Source organism: Elaeis guineensis, chromosome 4, assembly GCF_000442705.2.
Source record: "Elaeis guineensis isolate ETL-2024a chromosome 4, EG11, whole genome shotgun sequence".
In the NCBI taxonomy this organism is placed as follows: Eukaryota; Viridiplantae; Streptophyta; class Magnoliopsida; order Arecales; family Arecaceae; genus Elaeis; species Elaeis guineensis.
Window position 1 is genome coordinate 77,083,048 of NC_025996.2, and position 13,659 is coordinate 77,096,706.

Here is a 13,659-nt window from a genome sequence, read left to right on the forward strand (position 1 = left end):
AGGTGATTTTTGTATATTCTCAAAGTATTGAGAATTTGAGACATACATTAATTAGTGATTAATTTCTAAATGCCTCTGATCAAAAAATCATCACAGAGGATAGTGATCAATCCATTCAAGATCGGTGCATCGTTCACCTCCTTTGTGGGTAGATGAGTCTAGAGTCTACAGTGTAGGGACACTAGGATGAAGGTAAAGGTGGTTGTTAGAGAATAGCTTACACTGAGCGTAACCAATACAAGAAATCATATGGATGTCTACTCACTTGTCAGTGGTCTTCTCGATGCTGCAGTAGTGTGAGTGGTCCTTTGATCTGCGGTGTCATTGGCTATTCGCAGCGAGGCTACTGAGTTTGACTACACGTTCCCTTGGTCCCTAGCCATTCGGATCCTTGCTGTGTATATTGGCTTCAATAGATTCAGGTTCGCTGTTTGGAGTAGGATGTATCTAGATAGAATCTATCGACCTTGGTAGAAAAGGAGAAGTCCAATGCAATTTGCAAGACTGAGTTCAGAAAGTCTTTGATCAAAGTAAGTGTGAATACTGAAGAAGAGTTTTCACAAAATTCACAAATGAACTCGAATCGAGCTAATCTTGCATATGACTGACGATGGGGTCTGACGAGTTTTCCATGATCTCTGTCAAGTCAGAACTCACGATAGAATGACTAAATTATACGATAACTGCACCTAGAGATTCATACTTTTATTCTACTGGGTTATTACTACATACTGCTAGGTGTCATTGGTGGATTATGAGACTCATCGGGCGTCGTCTTGATAATTGATGATCCTCGAAGGATAGAGATAGAATTGTTCCAATCTATTGAAAAGAGTTTCAATGATATTGTAATGAAGATCATAATATATCTCACTACCGGATAGAATGAAACTTATGGGACCATATATTAAGAGATTTAATCTTGAATTTGTCAATTAGGCTTATGAAGTTCTAATTGGGTTAGAATTTATTGAAATCCTATTGGGTTTAAGAAAATCATGCTAGCACATGATTAAACCTAATTCTTCTCAAGACTTCGATTGGATCAAGTCCATTGCATTGAACCTAATCTAAATTCATTAAGATTTAGCTAGACGCCTAATTGTGAGCCCAAGAGGATTAGATTAAGTCAATGAGTTGGCTAAATTATCTCCTCATTATCTTCTCATTTATTTCCTGATATTGTGTATGAAATTAAGAGAAAGAAGAGATGGCGCCATGCATCTCTTTTTGGAAATTTCTTTGGGTTCCATCTCTTGGATTGATGTGAGGAAGAGAGAGGGGCCCACCCTCTCTCTTGCAATGGCATGGAAGGAGAGAGAGAGGGGCTATGCCCCCTTTCTTGTGCATGAAAACCCTAAGGGGGCGCCAAGTGTTGGCACCCCATCTACCTGCCCTCTATTGCAAGGGGCACCCACTCAGATTGTCTTATCTGACTGGGGCGTCTTATATGCTTGTCAAAAGAGGTTGATGTCCTACCAATTATGTTTGATTTTAATGAAAAAAAATCAAATTAAAAAGGTAGACATCCTTATGAGATAAGGACGTACCTTTTTAAGTTAATTGGTTTCTGATTTGGATCAAGAAAGGATCTATTTAAAGAGGCAGTCTCTTAGGATCTGAAAAAAATAAAATTTTATGAAACAAAAACTCTCCTCTCTCCTTCTCCATGCCAAACCCTCTCTCCCTCTTCTGTTTCCCATGCCCAAGGGTTGGGTGCTCTATATTTCACACGTAAAGAAGAAGAAGGGTCCTCTTCTACAGCAAGAAACGAGGAGAAAGAGGCTGTAGGTCAAAAGTTGAAGTTGCAGTCCAGATCATTCGCTGATCAAGGTTCAAAAAGACATAGATCTTTCTTGGAGAAGAAGGATCTAACAAGAGAAGAAGGATTCAAGGTTGATCCCGGTGGATACCTGTAGAGGCCGGATAACTGTGCGGCTTAAGGACCTTCGAATCTGAAATCATCAGTAGCAGTGAATTTCTACCCGTGCAAATATATTGAGATTTGATCTCATCCTTATTTTATTTTTCAGATTATATGCATGTCTTTACTTCTGGACTTGGGTAGGATTAGAAGGAATCTAATGTATGTGGGGTTAAAGGGTTTAATCTGATTATTTTTTCACTGCGATTGAAAAATTTTTAAAATCTATACGTGCATCCTACTCGATTTTCTAACAGGCTCCGACAGAGATCCTCTGACGCTCAAGTCAGAATTCTCATTAAACAGATAGAGGAGCGTGAGAGATAGAGTAATGGCCTACCTTTTTTAGGGTCCTCTTTGAGCCTCTTTTTATGGATGGAGGTCGTTGCTTTAGTTGGCAAGTTGGTTGGCATGATTCCGTCCAACTGGGGCACAATTCACGCATAGTGGCAAAACTATCACTTGAGATTCTTAGGATATAGTAGTTGTAGTTGCTTTATCAGTTTTGCGATAGTTGTCATCTGGCTAGTGTTGAATTTTGAATTGACGTGCCAACTGGTGCCAATAAGCCAAGAACTGATCGGTTACGATCACAAGTTGAATGCCCTATACTACTGTCAGATGAAGAAGTCAGGAACTGAGGGCCCACTCGATAAGAGGAGACTGGTCGGCCGGATGTGATCGGTTGACGACCATCTCCCGATCGGATTGAGTTAGTCATTCGAGCATGTTGTCAATTCATCAGCTTAGCTTACAGGAGTCCGCCGCTAAAGAGATATAGGAGGACATGAGTGAGAGTTATCGAGCGACAGTCGGCGAGCCTTCATCTGCTCAAGATGTAAAAAGACAATAAGATGACTGCCGAGGATCAGTTGGTGATAGAGTGATAATGGTTACCGCCGACTAGGGATCGGTGAGGGCTTAGTAGGCCAGCATGCCTAGTTTGCATATTTTGGACCTTGAGCTTTTTCATATCATCGATCTAAATAAAATCTCCCCCAACAAATCTAATTCCACATAATCATAAAATTCAGATACCATTTATTTTGAAAATCATATATCAATTTGCATAATTGATTTTAAACAATTACTGCAAAGTATATATGTTATTTATCTCACAGATGCCTACAATCAAGCAAGCAGTTTGGTCATCTTGTTGGATTTCATGGGATCTAATAATTCAAAATTACATATACATCATATCAGAACTACATCAATATTTTAAAATAATTTCTTTTTTTTTTTCAAGATTCTTGAATTTTCAACTCTTAATTAACTATTATCATGGTGGGAAATAGGGCACTCCTTTGCCCTATTACCTATCACAGTGCAGAAGGGAAAGCGGTATAATGGGCCTTCTAGACAGAATGGATTTGAGTATTAGGAGAAGAAAAAAGATAAACAGGAAAAAGGAGAAGAGATTTTCCCACTCACGCACTTACACAGAGCAAAAAGGAAATAAGGGAGATGAAGAGAGAGATGATGAGGAGGAGGAGGAAGAGGGTGTGAGAGGCGGCAGTGGGGGTTCCAAAATGGAAGATAGAAGCACAGGGAGGTGGCAGCAGAAGGAAGACATGACTGGATCAATGAGGAGGTGAGCGGTGCTCAAGAGAGGTAAAGACACATGGGAGGAGAGAGAGCATGAGGGAGAGACGGGGCAGTGGTTGAGAAAGAGGAGATGGGAGACAGGGGGTGTTGGGACAAACGTGGGATAAGGGAGAACAAGAGAGGGACACGAGGGAGAAGGAAGGTGGTGAATGGTCTTGGTGTGGGTGGAAACAGCAAAATAAGGAGCAAGAGAGAGAGAGAGAGAGAGGAATGGGAGAGGACAAAAGAGCGATAGAGGCTAGGGTTTGGTTGTGTCGGAAGAGAAGAACAAGGTGCTGCTCTTTTTTTCTACAAAGCATGCCTTCCTTGCTAGCTTCTTCTTTGTTCTTCCTAAACCAAGGGGTAGCAGCTCCAAATCACTCCACAAGAAATTCTTGGCGCGCCCACGTGTCCTCCAAATCACTCCACAAGAAATTCTTTGTGCACCGCGAGCAGAACACACACATTACCCACGGTGATTGGCTCACACGCGGAGCCGGAGCGCTGTACACGAAAAAAAAAAAAATTTTTGATCCCATGTGTGAACCAATCACCATAAGCGGAATGCGCGGTTTTGCACCATCCACATCTACAGTGCACAAAGAATTTCACAGCACCCCACATATCCGTGTGCTGCAACCTGGGCTCGGATCCGGGATATTTGGGCCATGCACCTGGGTATTTCACAAAGGCAACTCCAAATGGTTGGAAAAGGGTAGATGATTATGATGATGATTTATATCCCTCTTAATAGCCAGCACGAGGTAATGTACGTCCAATTAGGATGATTCGACTTGAAATGAACGTAGTTAGAAATTGAAGAAGAAACTAATTTGGTACGGTCAATATGGATGTTTAGATGGGCTTATCTATAATTTTTCAAACTTGCTCCATACATTTATGGCCACAAAGTATTAAGGCATGGAGTTTGCCTTTTCATGTATATGCAACCTTCCAGAAATTTCTATAAATGCATCTGAATCTAAGTGGAATCTTAGGACAGAACTAGTAAAATATTGTATATAATCTCTCTTAACTCTTCCTCACACTATAAGCCCATAAAGAACTAGCACAATTGCTTCAAGTGCCGTAAGTGAAACATTAACAGAAAAGGTAATTACTACTATCCCTCATTGCTCATCATACCTCCAATATTTCTCCTTTAGAACAGTCCACTCACACAACCTGCTTCGATGTCTTCCTATTTGCAAAAGCACCGAAAGGAAAAAATCACTAATATATCTAAAAATTAGTGAAATCACACGAAGATAAACTATTATAACTCTTATACATCAACATAATAGTGAACTTGCTACAAACCACTTTAACTCTTATACCTTATCATGGTAGCTAAGTTGCTCCAGACCAGTTCCTGAGTAACCATCCTACAAGAAGCAGCTTCTACTTCAGCATATCCATCACATACTTGAACAGGTAAGCCATAGTCTCTTGCTGCATAACCGCCGATATGTTTGCAGACTTCTACAGAGCTTTACTGACTACGCTGACTCTTCATCTTCCACCTGCAAGTGTATAGTATTTGGATGCAGGTAACAAAACTGTCGAGCTAAGCCACATAGGCTACAAGAGAGAAGGATTAATTAGTTGATTAAGAGTTGGCTATAAGAGAGACCTGAAAAGAGAAAGAAGGCGGGTTGTCAAGAAGGGTGTTGCCCGGAGGCATTGTGGAGGAGGGCCGTGGCGGAAATCCCAAACTGTTCCTGTGGGTGTGAGTTCTGCTCTGCTCTGACGTCAAAATCATTGTGTGATCCTGTAGGCCCTGAATCTTATGTGATGTTGATATTGGGTCAAGGAGGGAGTGAATATGTATAATGAGGACAAAAATTTAGATAAGGATATATAAGAGCTTCTAGCAACACAAGTGGTTTTTGCAGGGTGATCTGGATATACAGGAAATATATCAGGAAAGCAACAACAAGCAAGTGGTTCTGTTGGGGTTGGTCCTATGAAAAATTAATGTAAACTAAAAGAAGTTTTAGAAACCACAGGGGGATCCTTCTGTTCCCAATCCCCGCACAACCGTTCCTGTGGCAACAAGCTTATTTGGGTAGACTTTGCTTTGTGGAAGTTTTATTGATTTTTGGGCCTTCTTGACCTCTGAAAAGCCTGTGAGGTACCTCCATTTCAAAACATTGATCATGACCACTTTAGCAATTTCACTGAAATTAAATTCATATATGCCTCCTTACTTTGAATCCCATTCCTTTGTCCCTGATTCATTGACATAAACTTTATTAAGATGGTATTTGATACCTCCTAAACAAATAAGCAGCGCATCATGACCACAATTGCGATTAACAAATCTAATCCCATTTAATCAGACTGTTGCATTTCTAATAATAAATAAGTAATAAACCATATTTTTTTGGTTCTCCTTAATACTAAAGCCATCTAGACAAGAAAGAGCATGTCAACAAGATTAACTGCATCATCCAAATTAGTTGAACATTGTCATATGACGTGAGAAATGAATTATTATGACTTGAGAATTCCAGTTGTGCATTTTATCAATTTTCAATTCTTCATCATCCTAGATGGAGTAATACCTGATCATCTTCCCAATTGTACCAATTGTCACAGACTATCATCATATTGAAAAAAAAAATGGAATTCATCCTTGATCAAACACCATTGATCCATTATATGATTTGATTGCTTTATAAGCAATCAAAAAATAAGGAAGAAGTTTTTGAATATGTCACCATGGAACTTCAAAACCCAGGCTTGGCCATATGAACCATCAGTAGAGATCATTTTTCTCAAGAAGGAGCTCACGTGCCACCACATGAGATAAACTTCTTACACATGCAAATATAGAGCTGCTATAGAAGATGAAAGAAGCTCCTAGAGGACAAATTGCACAAGAAAGACTCAGAACAATAATATGAAAATAACTTTATTTAATTCAACAGACCACCAACATTCCTCGTCTGGCAGTACGTTTTGAAAACCAGAGTTCTGACAAGTAAAACACTAGGAACATGATGACCTTTTTTGATATGAAGGTAAAAGATAGAGAAAGACAACATAAGATTTAGGGGGAAAGTGAGACTAGAATTCGAAGCGGGGTTGCACTACTCAGAGAAGTCATATTGAAATAATCAGTAGAGAGAGAAACATAGAGAAAATACAAATAAGAAAAAAAAAACTATGAAGAATGCATTGTTCCTATGCCTCTTCTATTTTTATATGACAATTTACAATGATAGTTGATGACAAAACTTAGAAAAAAAACTTGATACTCTGAATCTTCAAGTATATCAAAATACTAAGTAAAGCTTGTATGTGAAATTCTGCAACCCTCAGGATATATGGTAGTAGCAAACACATACAAAAGAAAGAAGTATACTGATTTGGAACATGTCTAAGGATAGTGTATTGTGTTCCTATGATTCATAGAATTACTGTAATATAAGTAAGAGCTCAAGAAAGAACATAAACAACAAGGAAGATGAAAGAAAAATTGGTGTTATTTCTTCTTATAAGGCAATTACTTCTTTGGTTTCATTTTAGCTCATTCCCTCCAGGTGGCAAAGTGGCAACTTCTAGCATAGCCAACCAAATACTGGTTACTTTCATCATAAAAATGGGAGAATTTGAATAGGTTAAACAAGTAGCAAGCAAATAAAAGCTCAGAAATTAATTACTGAATCTATGAAGAGTATTTCACCTTTTTGTTCTTGGAGAGAAGCAGTCTTCTGAATCGACTTAACAGATTCAAGGTGACATCCACCAGGATGCCCTGTTGTAGAACTTTATCAACTTTCCTCCTTTCAGAGTTCCTACATTCAAGTTTCTGCCATTAATTTTCCAGGCTAGAAAGATGAAATTCCATATTTCATGTTTGTTGGTTGCTTTACATTTCATACCATTGCATGTTGGATCCACAACACTAGAAGAATGCATGACAGTGGCCTAACATTTTACCCACCACCCAGTGCGACCATCTCCCAACTTCCTGCTTGTTCTGCTTGATCCAAATCCTTGCAGTGTAAGCTTTGGAAGCTATGTTAGAGACTGCAGAAATGGTACATATTACCTGGAAAACAATTCATGTAGTTCTTGCTCAACAGAGTAATCACACTGAGGAACATTAAGAAATGTTGAGGAATGCAAATATATGATAGGACATGCCTGATAAAGGATTTCTTATTTTGATTCAAATTGCATTAGTTAGAATTACCTAAATTTTAGCACACATTGTCAAGGTGACAATGCATGTTGCAAATGAACGGACACAATTACCTGTCATAAACTATTATCCATTCCAACACTAGACAGCAAATTACATGCATCAAACAAATTTAGAGTAAATCATTTAGCTTTTACATCAACACATCTAGATCTCTAGATGGATTCAAAAAAACTATTGACTATAATAAATAGAACAAAGGTTTTAAATCCCGTAGGACAAAGGTGTTCTGATTTCTCCATGGAATGGAACGTCCCGCCATCCCATCCATCTCGACAGTAGTCTCGGTTATGCATCGCAGTGGATATCCTCCATCTTTCTCCTCTTTTTTGTTTCATTTCTTTCTTTCTTTTCTTTTTTTCTTCCTTCTTTTCTTTCTTTTTCTTTACCTTCCTTTTTTTCCTTTCCCTTTTCTTTCTTTTTCTTCTTTCTTCCTTTCATTTTTTCATTTTTTTCTTCTTTGTTTCATTTTTTCTTTTCTTCATCTTTCCTTTCCTTTTTTCCTCTTTCTTCTTCTCTCCCTGTACTGATGGGTTTCAGAGTCTCAAGCCCATAGGGGTGCAAATGGGTCGAGTCAGATCGGATCATGAGTAACCCCAATCCGATCCGATTCCTTGATCGGATCTGAATATGGGACCCAAGTCCATTTTAGTAGAAAATTGGGTTGGGTTGGGTCGGGTTGGGTCCATGATCAAATTTCTTGACCCAACGAATCATTCGGTCGGATCGGATCTATGTATAACCTAGCCCTGATCCATGAAACATGGGTTTGGTTCGGATCCGGATCTGGATTGGTTTGGATATGGATTATAAATAACGAGATCAATAAATAGAATATCTATAAGCAACCTTATTTGCACAACTACCAGACTTAACCAACTTTTTTTTGTTAATGAATTAGCTCTTCCTTCATTTATAGAAAACAAGTGGTTGAAAAGCTTGTTGTATTCAACTTTTAATTTCAAAATTTACTGCAATTAAAAACTCTATTCTTTAAATCATGTTGAAAATCTATAATTGAAATACATGGACAATGCTAAACTGTTACTATTTCCCACCAGTCCTAGCAATTAAACAAGACAATGTTGAAGTAGGATGAAAAATCTCATCTCAAATTATAATTTCAGCCGTTCAGGTGAGCGTTCGGATCTCGTATTGGGTTTGGGTCAGATTGGATCGGGTCATTTATCTCAAGACCCAAATCAACCCAGAAGTCTCCACGGGATGGGTCGGGTCGGGTCAAAATTCAGTAAATCTAGATCCGACCTAGGAAAAGGAACGGATCCAATTTTAGAACCGACTCAGATCCACGGATCCTTTAAAACAGTTCGGATCGAGTCTATACAGGTCGGATCGGATTGGGTCACAGGTCAACCCGACCCATTTGCAGACTTACGAGCCCGTCCCAATCCCGGTTTCTCAAAGAAACAGGACCGAACAACTAGGATGCCCCCCGTCCCACTAAGACATAAAACCTTGAATAGAACAGTGATCCAAAACATGTCTAGCTCATGAAGATTTATCAGTTTATTGTCACCTGTTGATCATCTTCCTCTAAAAAGATAATCAACAACCAGAAGAAAGCTAAACATTCTAGAATTTTCAGCTCATAAAAAGTGAAACTGCAAATCAATATACATTTCATCCCAAATTAGTAGGAAAATATGTACTGTGTAAAATGAAGAAAAGCTGGTATAGCTTGTGAAAGAAAGAAACAGCAACAGTTTATGGTAACTCTGTGCTTTTTACAGTATAAATAACCTTTCTTCTTGTGCTATTGTACAGAAAGTCAGGTGACTACTAAGTGGCCAATTAGAGTTCATCTGCTAGATTTGTTTTCCTACACCAAATCTGGTTCCTTGACTCAAACTCACCAAAAGTCTCCACAGTTGCACAATCCATCCTTGAAATGATGAAACCTATTAGCATCCCGTACAGTGATAGCTCTTTTTGTGACCAAGGTGATATACTTTATGGCAGTGTGGCAATCTCCACAAACACGCAAATTTTTAGTAACAAAAATGGGTTCATTAGACCTCAGATTGAGAACTGCAAATGCTATTGCTAGCTTCTCACTATGGTATAGAAGAGCATGCTCCTTCTCCTCTTGTTCTATATCTTGCAACACGAAACTTGTGTCGGCTTGGTAACCCAATTTCTTGATCTGCACCAACAAATCCTCCAACTTTTGGTATACACTTGATGACTGTGGATGTGATTGATCCCCACCAATAAAAGCATGGACAGTCCCTCTAATCTCAATCCAACTGCATCCTGGGCTTTTTTTAAAACCCTTGTCCCTCTGCAGGTTTCTAACTTGTGCAGCTTCATCAAATCTCCTAGCAGCGCTGTACATATTAGACAATAGAACAAAGTTACCAGTACCCTCAGGCCCCAACTTATGTATAACCTTTGAGACCGTTTCCCCCAATTCAATGTTCTCATGAACTCGGCATGCCCCAAGCAAGGCACCCCACACACGAACATCTGGTTCAACTGGCATCTTCTGGATCAAATCATTGGCTTCATCCAAAAATCCACCACGACCCAAAAGATCAATCATACAGATGTAGTGTTCCGTTCTGGGGGTGATACCATAGATCTGACTCATAGCATGAAACCAGTGTTTTCCTTCAGTAACTAATCCTGAATGACTGCAAGCAGATATAAGGCATATAAATGTGATGTCATCAGGCATTAAACCATCACCTACCATGGTAGAAAATAATAAGATAGCCTCATTACCCAACCCATGGATTCCATAGCCTGCAATCATTGTATTCCATGACACTATGTCCTGTTTTGACATCCTATCAAAAACTTTCCTGGAAAGGTCAACTCTCCCACACTTTGCATACATGTCGATCAGAGCATTACATATTGAAATCTCTGATGCAAGCCCATAAACTGTGACATAGCCATGAGCACATTTTCCATGCTGAAGAGCAGCTAAATGGGAACAAGCTGGAAGAACTCCTACCATCGTTGCAGCGTCTGGCTCTGTACTAGATAGTTGCATCTTTCTGAATATACTAAGTGCTTCCTTAGCATTCCCATTTTGTACACATCCTGATATAACTGCACTATAAGAGACAGTATCTTTTGGATCCATTTCATTGAAAAAACTCATTGCATCACCCAGACTTCCAACCTTAGCATACATGGAGAGAAGAGAATTTGAAACATTCATGTCTGAAAGATAACCAAATTTAGCCACATAACAGTGTATCCTTTTTCCCCTATCCAAATCAGCCAAACTTGCACAAGCCCGAAGAATACATGAGAAAGAGGTGGGTGACACATTAGTAGATCCCTCAAGCATCATCTGATCGAATACCTGCAGGGCCTTTATCATCCTATCACACAGTACATACCCTCCAATTATTGCACTCCAGGTCACCTCATTTCTGACAGTCATGCTCCTAAAAATTCTCCAAGCATAATTCAAGTATTCACATTTTGCATACATATCCAGTAAAGCAGTACCCACCAGAACATCTTCCACATGAAAGCACCTCCTTACACAGAACCCATGAATGCTTTTCCCCTGTTTCAGTGACTGCACTTGTCCAACCACAGGAAGAATTGCTACCAAGGTAGAAGAGGTCGGGCTTGTACCCATTTTTTGCATTTCTAAGACAAAATCAACCGTCTCCTTGTACATTCCATGAAGAGCATAGCCAGTGACCATTGCATTCCATGCAACGACATCTCTTTTGGGCATTCTGTTGAACACTTCATGTGCATTATCCAAGCACCCACATTTCATGTACATATCTACTAAAGCAGTACACACAAACAGATCAGAATCTAAGCCAACCCTTCTTGCATGGTTATGAATGTGAATGCCTTCATCTAGTGCTGCCAGACCCGAACATGCCTTGAGAACAAACGGGAACGTAAATTTGTTCGGTTGGACGCCAGAAACCACCATACGGTAGTAAAGATCGATGGCTCGATCAAATGGACCATTCCAAGAGTAAGCTCTGATCATGACATTCCAGAGAAAAACGCTAGGCTGCGGAATTTTATCAAAGACAAGGCGCGCTTGCTCAATTTCGTTGCAAGATACATACGTAAGGGCAATCTTTTCAAGGAGAGATGGGTTTGCAGTGTGAGCACTGTTGCTAAGTATGTGGCGATGGATCTCCTTGACTTGTACTGATGATTTTGAGCGAATGCAAGTCTCTAGAAGGTTGCAGTAGGGGTCGACATTTACTGCAGAGTTCCGGAGTCGAAGTGTTTTTAGTGTCGGCTGCTTGATACTAGAAAGTTTCGTGCGATTGTTAGGTGGGCGAATGAGCTCGTTTGCTCTGGATTGTGTGTGTAAATGGTCTAATCCCCTCAACGATGCCATCCTTTTGGTGGGGTAAGACCTGATACGACCACCGATGCTTTCAAATTTCAAAAGAATCCAAGCCATCGCGCAAAGGTTTATGGTTGAGGAATGGAGATGAGGAGAGAGAGAGTAGCGTCGAGGACCTGGTTCATGTCCGTCGCAAAGTATGGCCTGTGAGATATGCTCCCAGCATAATCCCACACATCTCAGGACATGCGATGCATGTCGCCGTTTTGTGTGCGTGCACGCTACCATTGGCACTTAAAATTCCTTGTCTTGGGATCAAGGGCGAAAGTGGATCCGATGATCCCCTTCCTATTGCATATTTTCGATACGGATAGATAATCATTCGATCTATATTCAAATATTTAATTTTATTTATAATTATATTAAATTTTAAAAATAATTATGAAAATATTTTTTAAATTTAAATTATTTATATTTAAATTTCAAAAAATAAAAATATATCAATCAGGTCCAACACTTTAAAAATCATTGTAAAAGTAGCCCACATCTATTTATGGCTTAACAACATTAATAAAAAGGATAAAATAATTAAAGTAACCTTAGTTCGTATTGGGTGGTCGATGATTAATTGAAGTTTTTCGGAGAAAAAAACTTTCTAAGTCCATAGGCTTATGCCTGGAGTCCTCTAATCCTTATTGAAATCCTTTGCCATTTCTTATCTTAATTGATGGAGCCCTCTTCATTTTGATTTCATCTCTGGGGGCGCCGTATGATTCCATGAAATTAGACTCGTCACCAAATCAAAGAATTCCACAAAAAGAAGACAACAAATGGGTATGGTTTGGGACTTTTCCCTTTCAATTTGTTTGTGCTTGGTAATTGTGAATGTCTTATGATTTGGTGTTGGCAATTTGTTTGTATTTGATAACGTGGTATTCGTAATGGATAGGATTTTATAATTTGGATTACAGTTTTACAGGTTATAGTAAGAAATAAGCTTGTTCTTTTTAAGGATTGTAGTAAACCAATTGAAGTGCATCTTAAGGCCACCTTCCATGTAGATTGAAAAGCATTGCGGCCTTAGTATGGGTCACTACTTTTTAATTGCTTAAAGAAGTTGGAAGTGGTGAAAGTAGCGGACTATTGCACCACCCAGACCCATAAAACATGATATGACAGTAAAGTAGCACCCCTAAAAATAAGTTGCTAAATCTCTGGGTCACTTTCCATGGGTGTTGTATATAGTTGTAATATCCTGCATGAATCGTAAAGTAGAACAAAAAAATAAAGAAAATAGAGAGAAGACTCCCAATGGAGTCTTCACTCTTTTCATTGATGTTTCTTCCGATAGACTCTTGATCGGAGTTGAATTTAGAGCCGATAGGGAGTCTAACTCCTCCTCCCTCATCTATTTAAAAAGATGAAGTTCCTTATGAAAGTCCTACCGACTGACTAACGTTGCCGGAAAAAATCCCCATCTTCTTCCACACACCCTCTTCGTATCGCCCTTAATTCCTCACCAGAAACAATGTATGGACTCATATTTCTTGTTTATTTTTCTTTTCTAGCTTGTTTTCCATCTCTAGTGAGCCACCATCGATCAGATTCCATCAGAAACCATCAAAAAAT

General features: G+C 39.2%; 1 protein-coding gene and 1 long non-coding RNA gene across 2 annotated transcripts; both read right to left on the reverse strand.

The window, feature by feature from the left end:
* Positions 1-4,395: 4,395 nt before the first annotated feature.
* LOC140856986 (uncharacterized) lies at positions 4,396-8,541 on the reverse strand. Its single transcript, XR_012140486.1, has 5 exons — positions 7,402-8,541; positions 7,203-7,314; positions 5,145-5,743; positions 4,849-5,034; positions 4,396-4,712 (listed from the first exon to the last, which is right to left on the reverse strand). It is a non-coding gene; the product is annotated as an uncharacterized lncRNA (long non-coding RNA).
* Positions 8,542-9,391: 850 nt separating this feature from the next.
* LOC105036235 (pentatricopeptide repeat-containing protein At3g16610) lies at positions 9,392-12,358 on the reverse strand. The gene has a single exon (XM_029262159.2). It carries the CDS (start codon positions 12,316-12,318, stop codon positions 9,595-9,597), a length of 2,724 nt encoding a protein of 907 aa, XP_029117992.1. The 5' UTR covers positions 12,319-12,358; the 3' UTR covers positions 9,392-9,594.
* Positions 12,359-13,659: the final 1,301 nt, after the last annotated feature.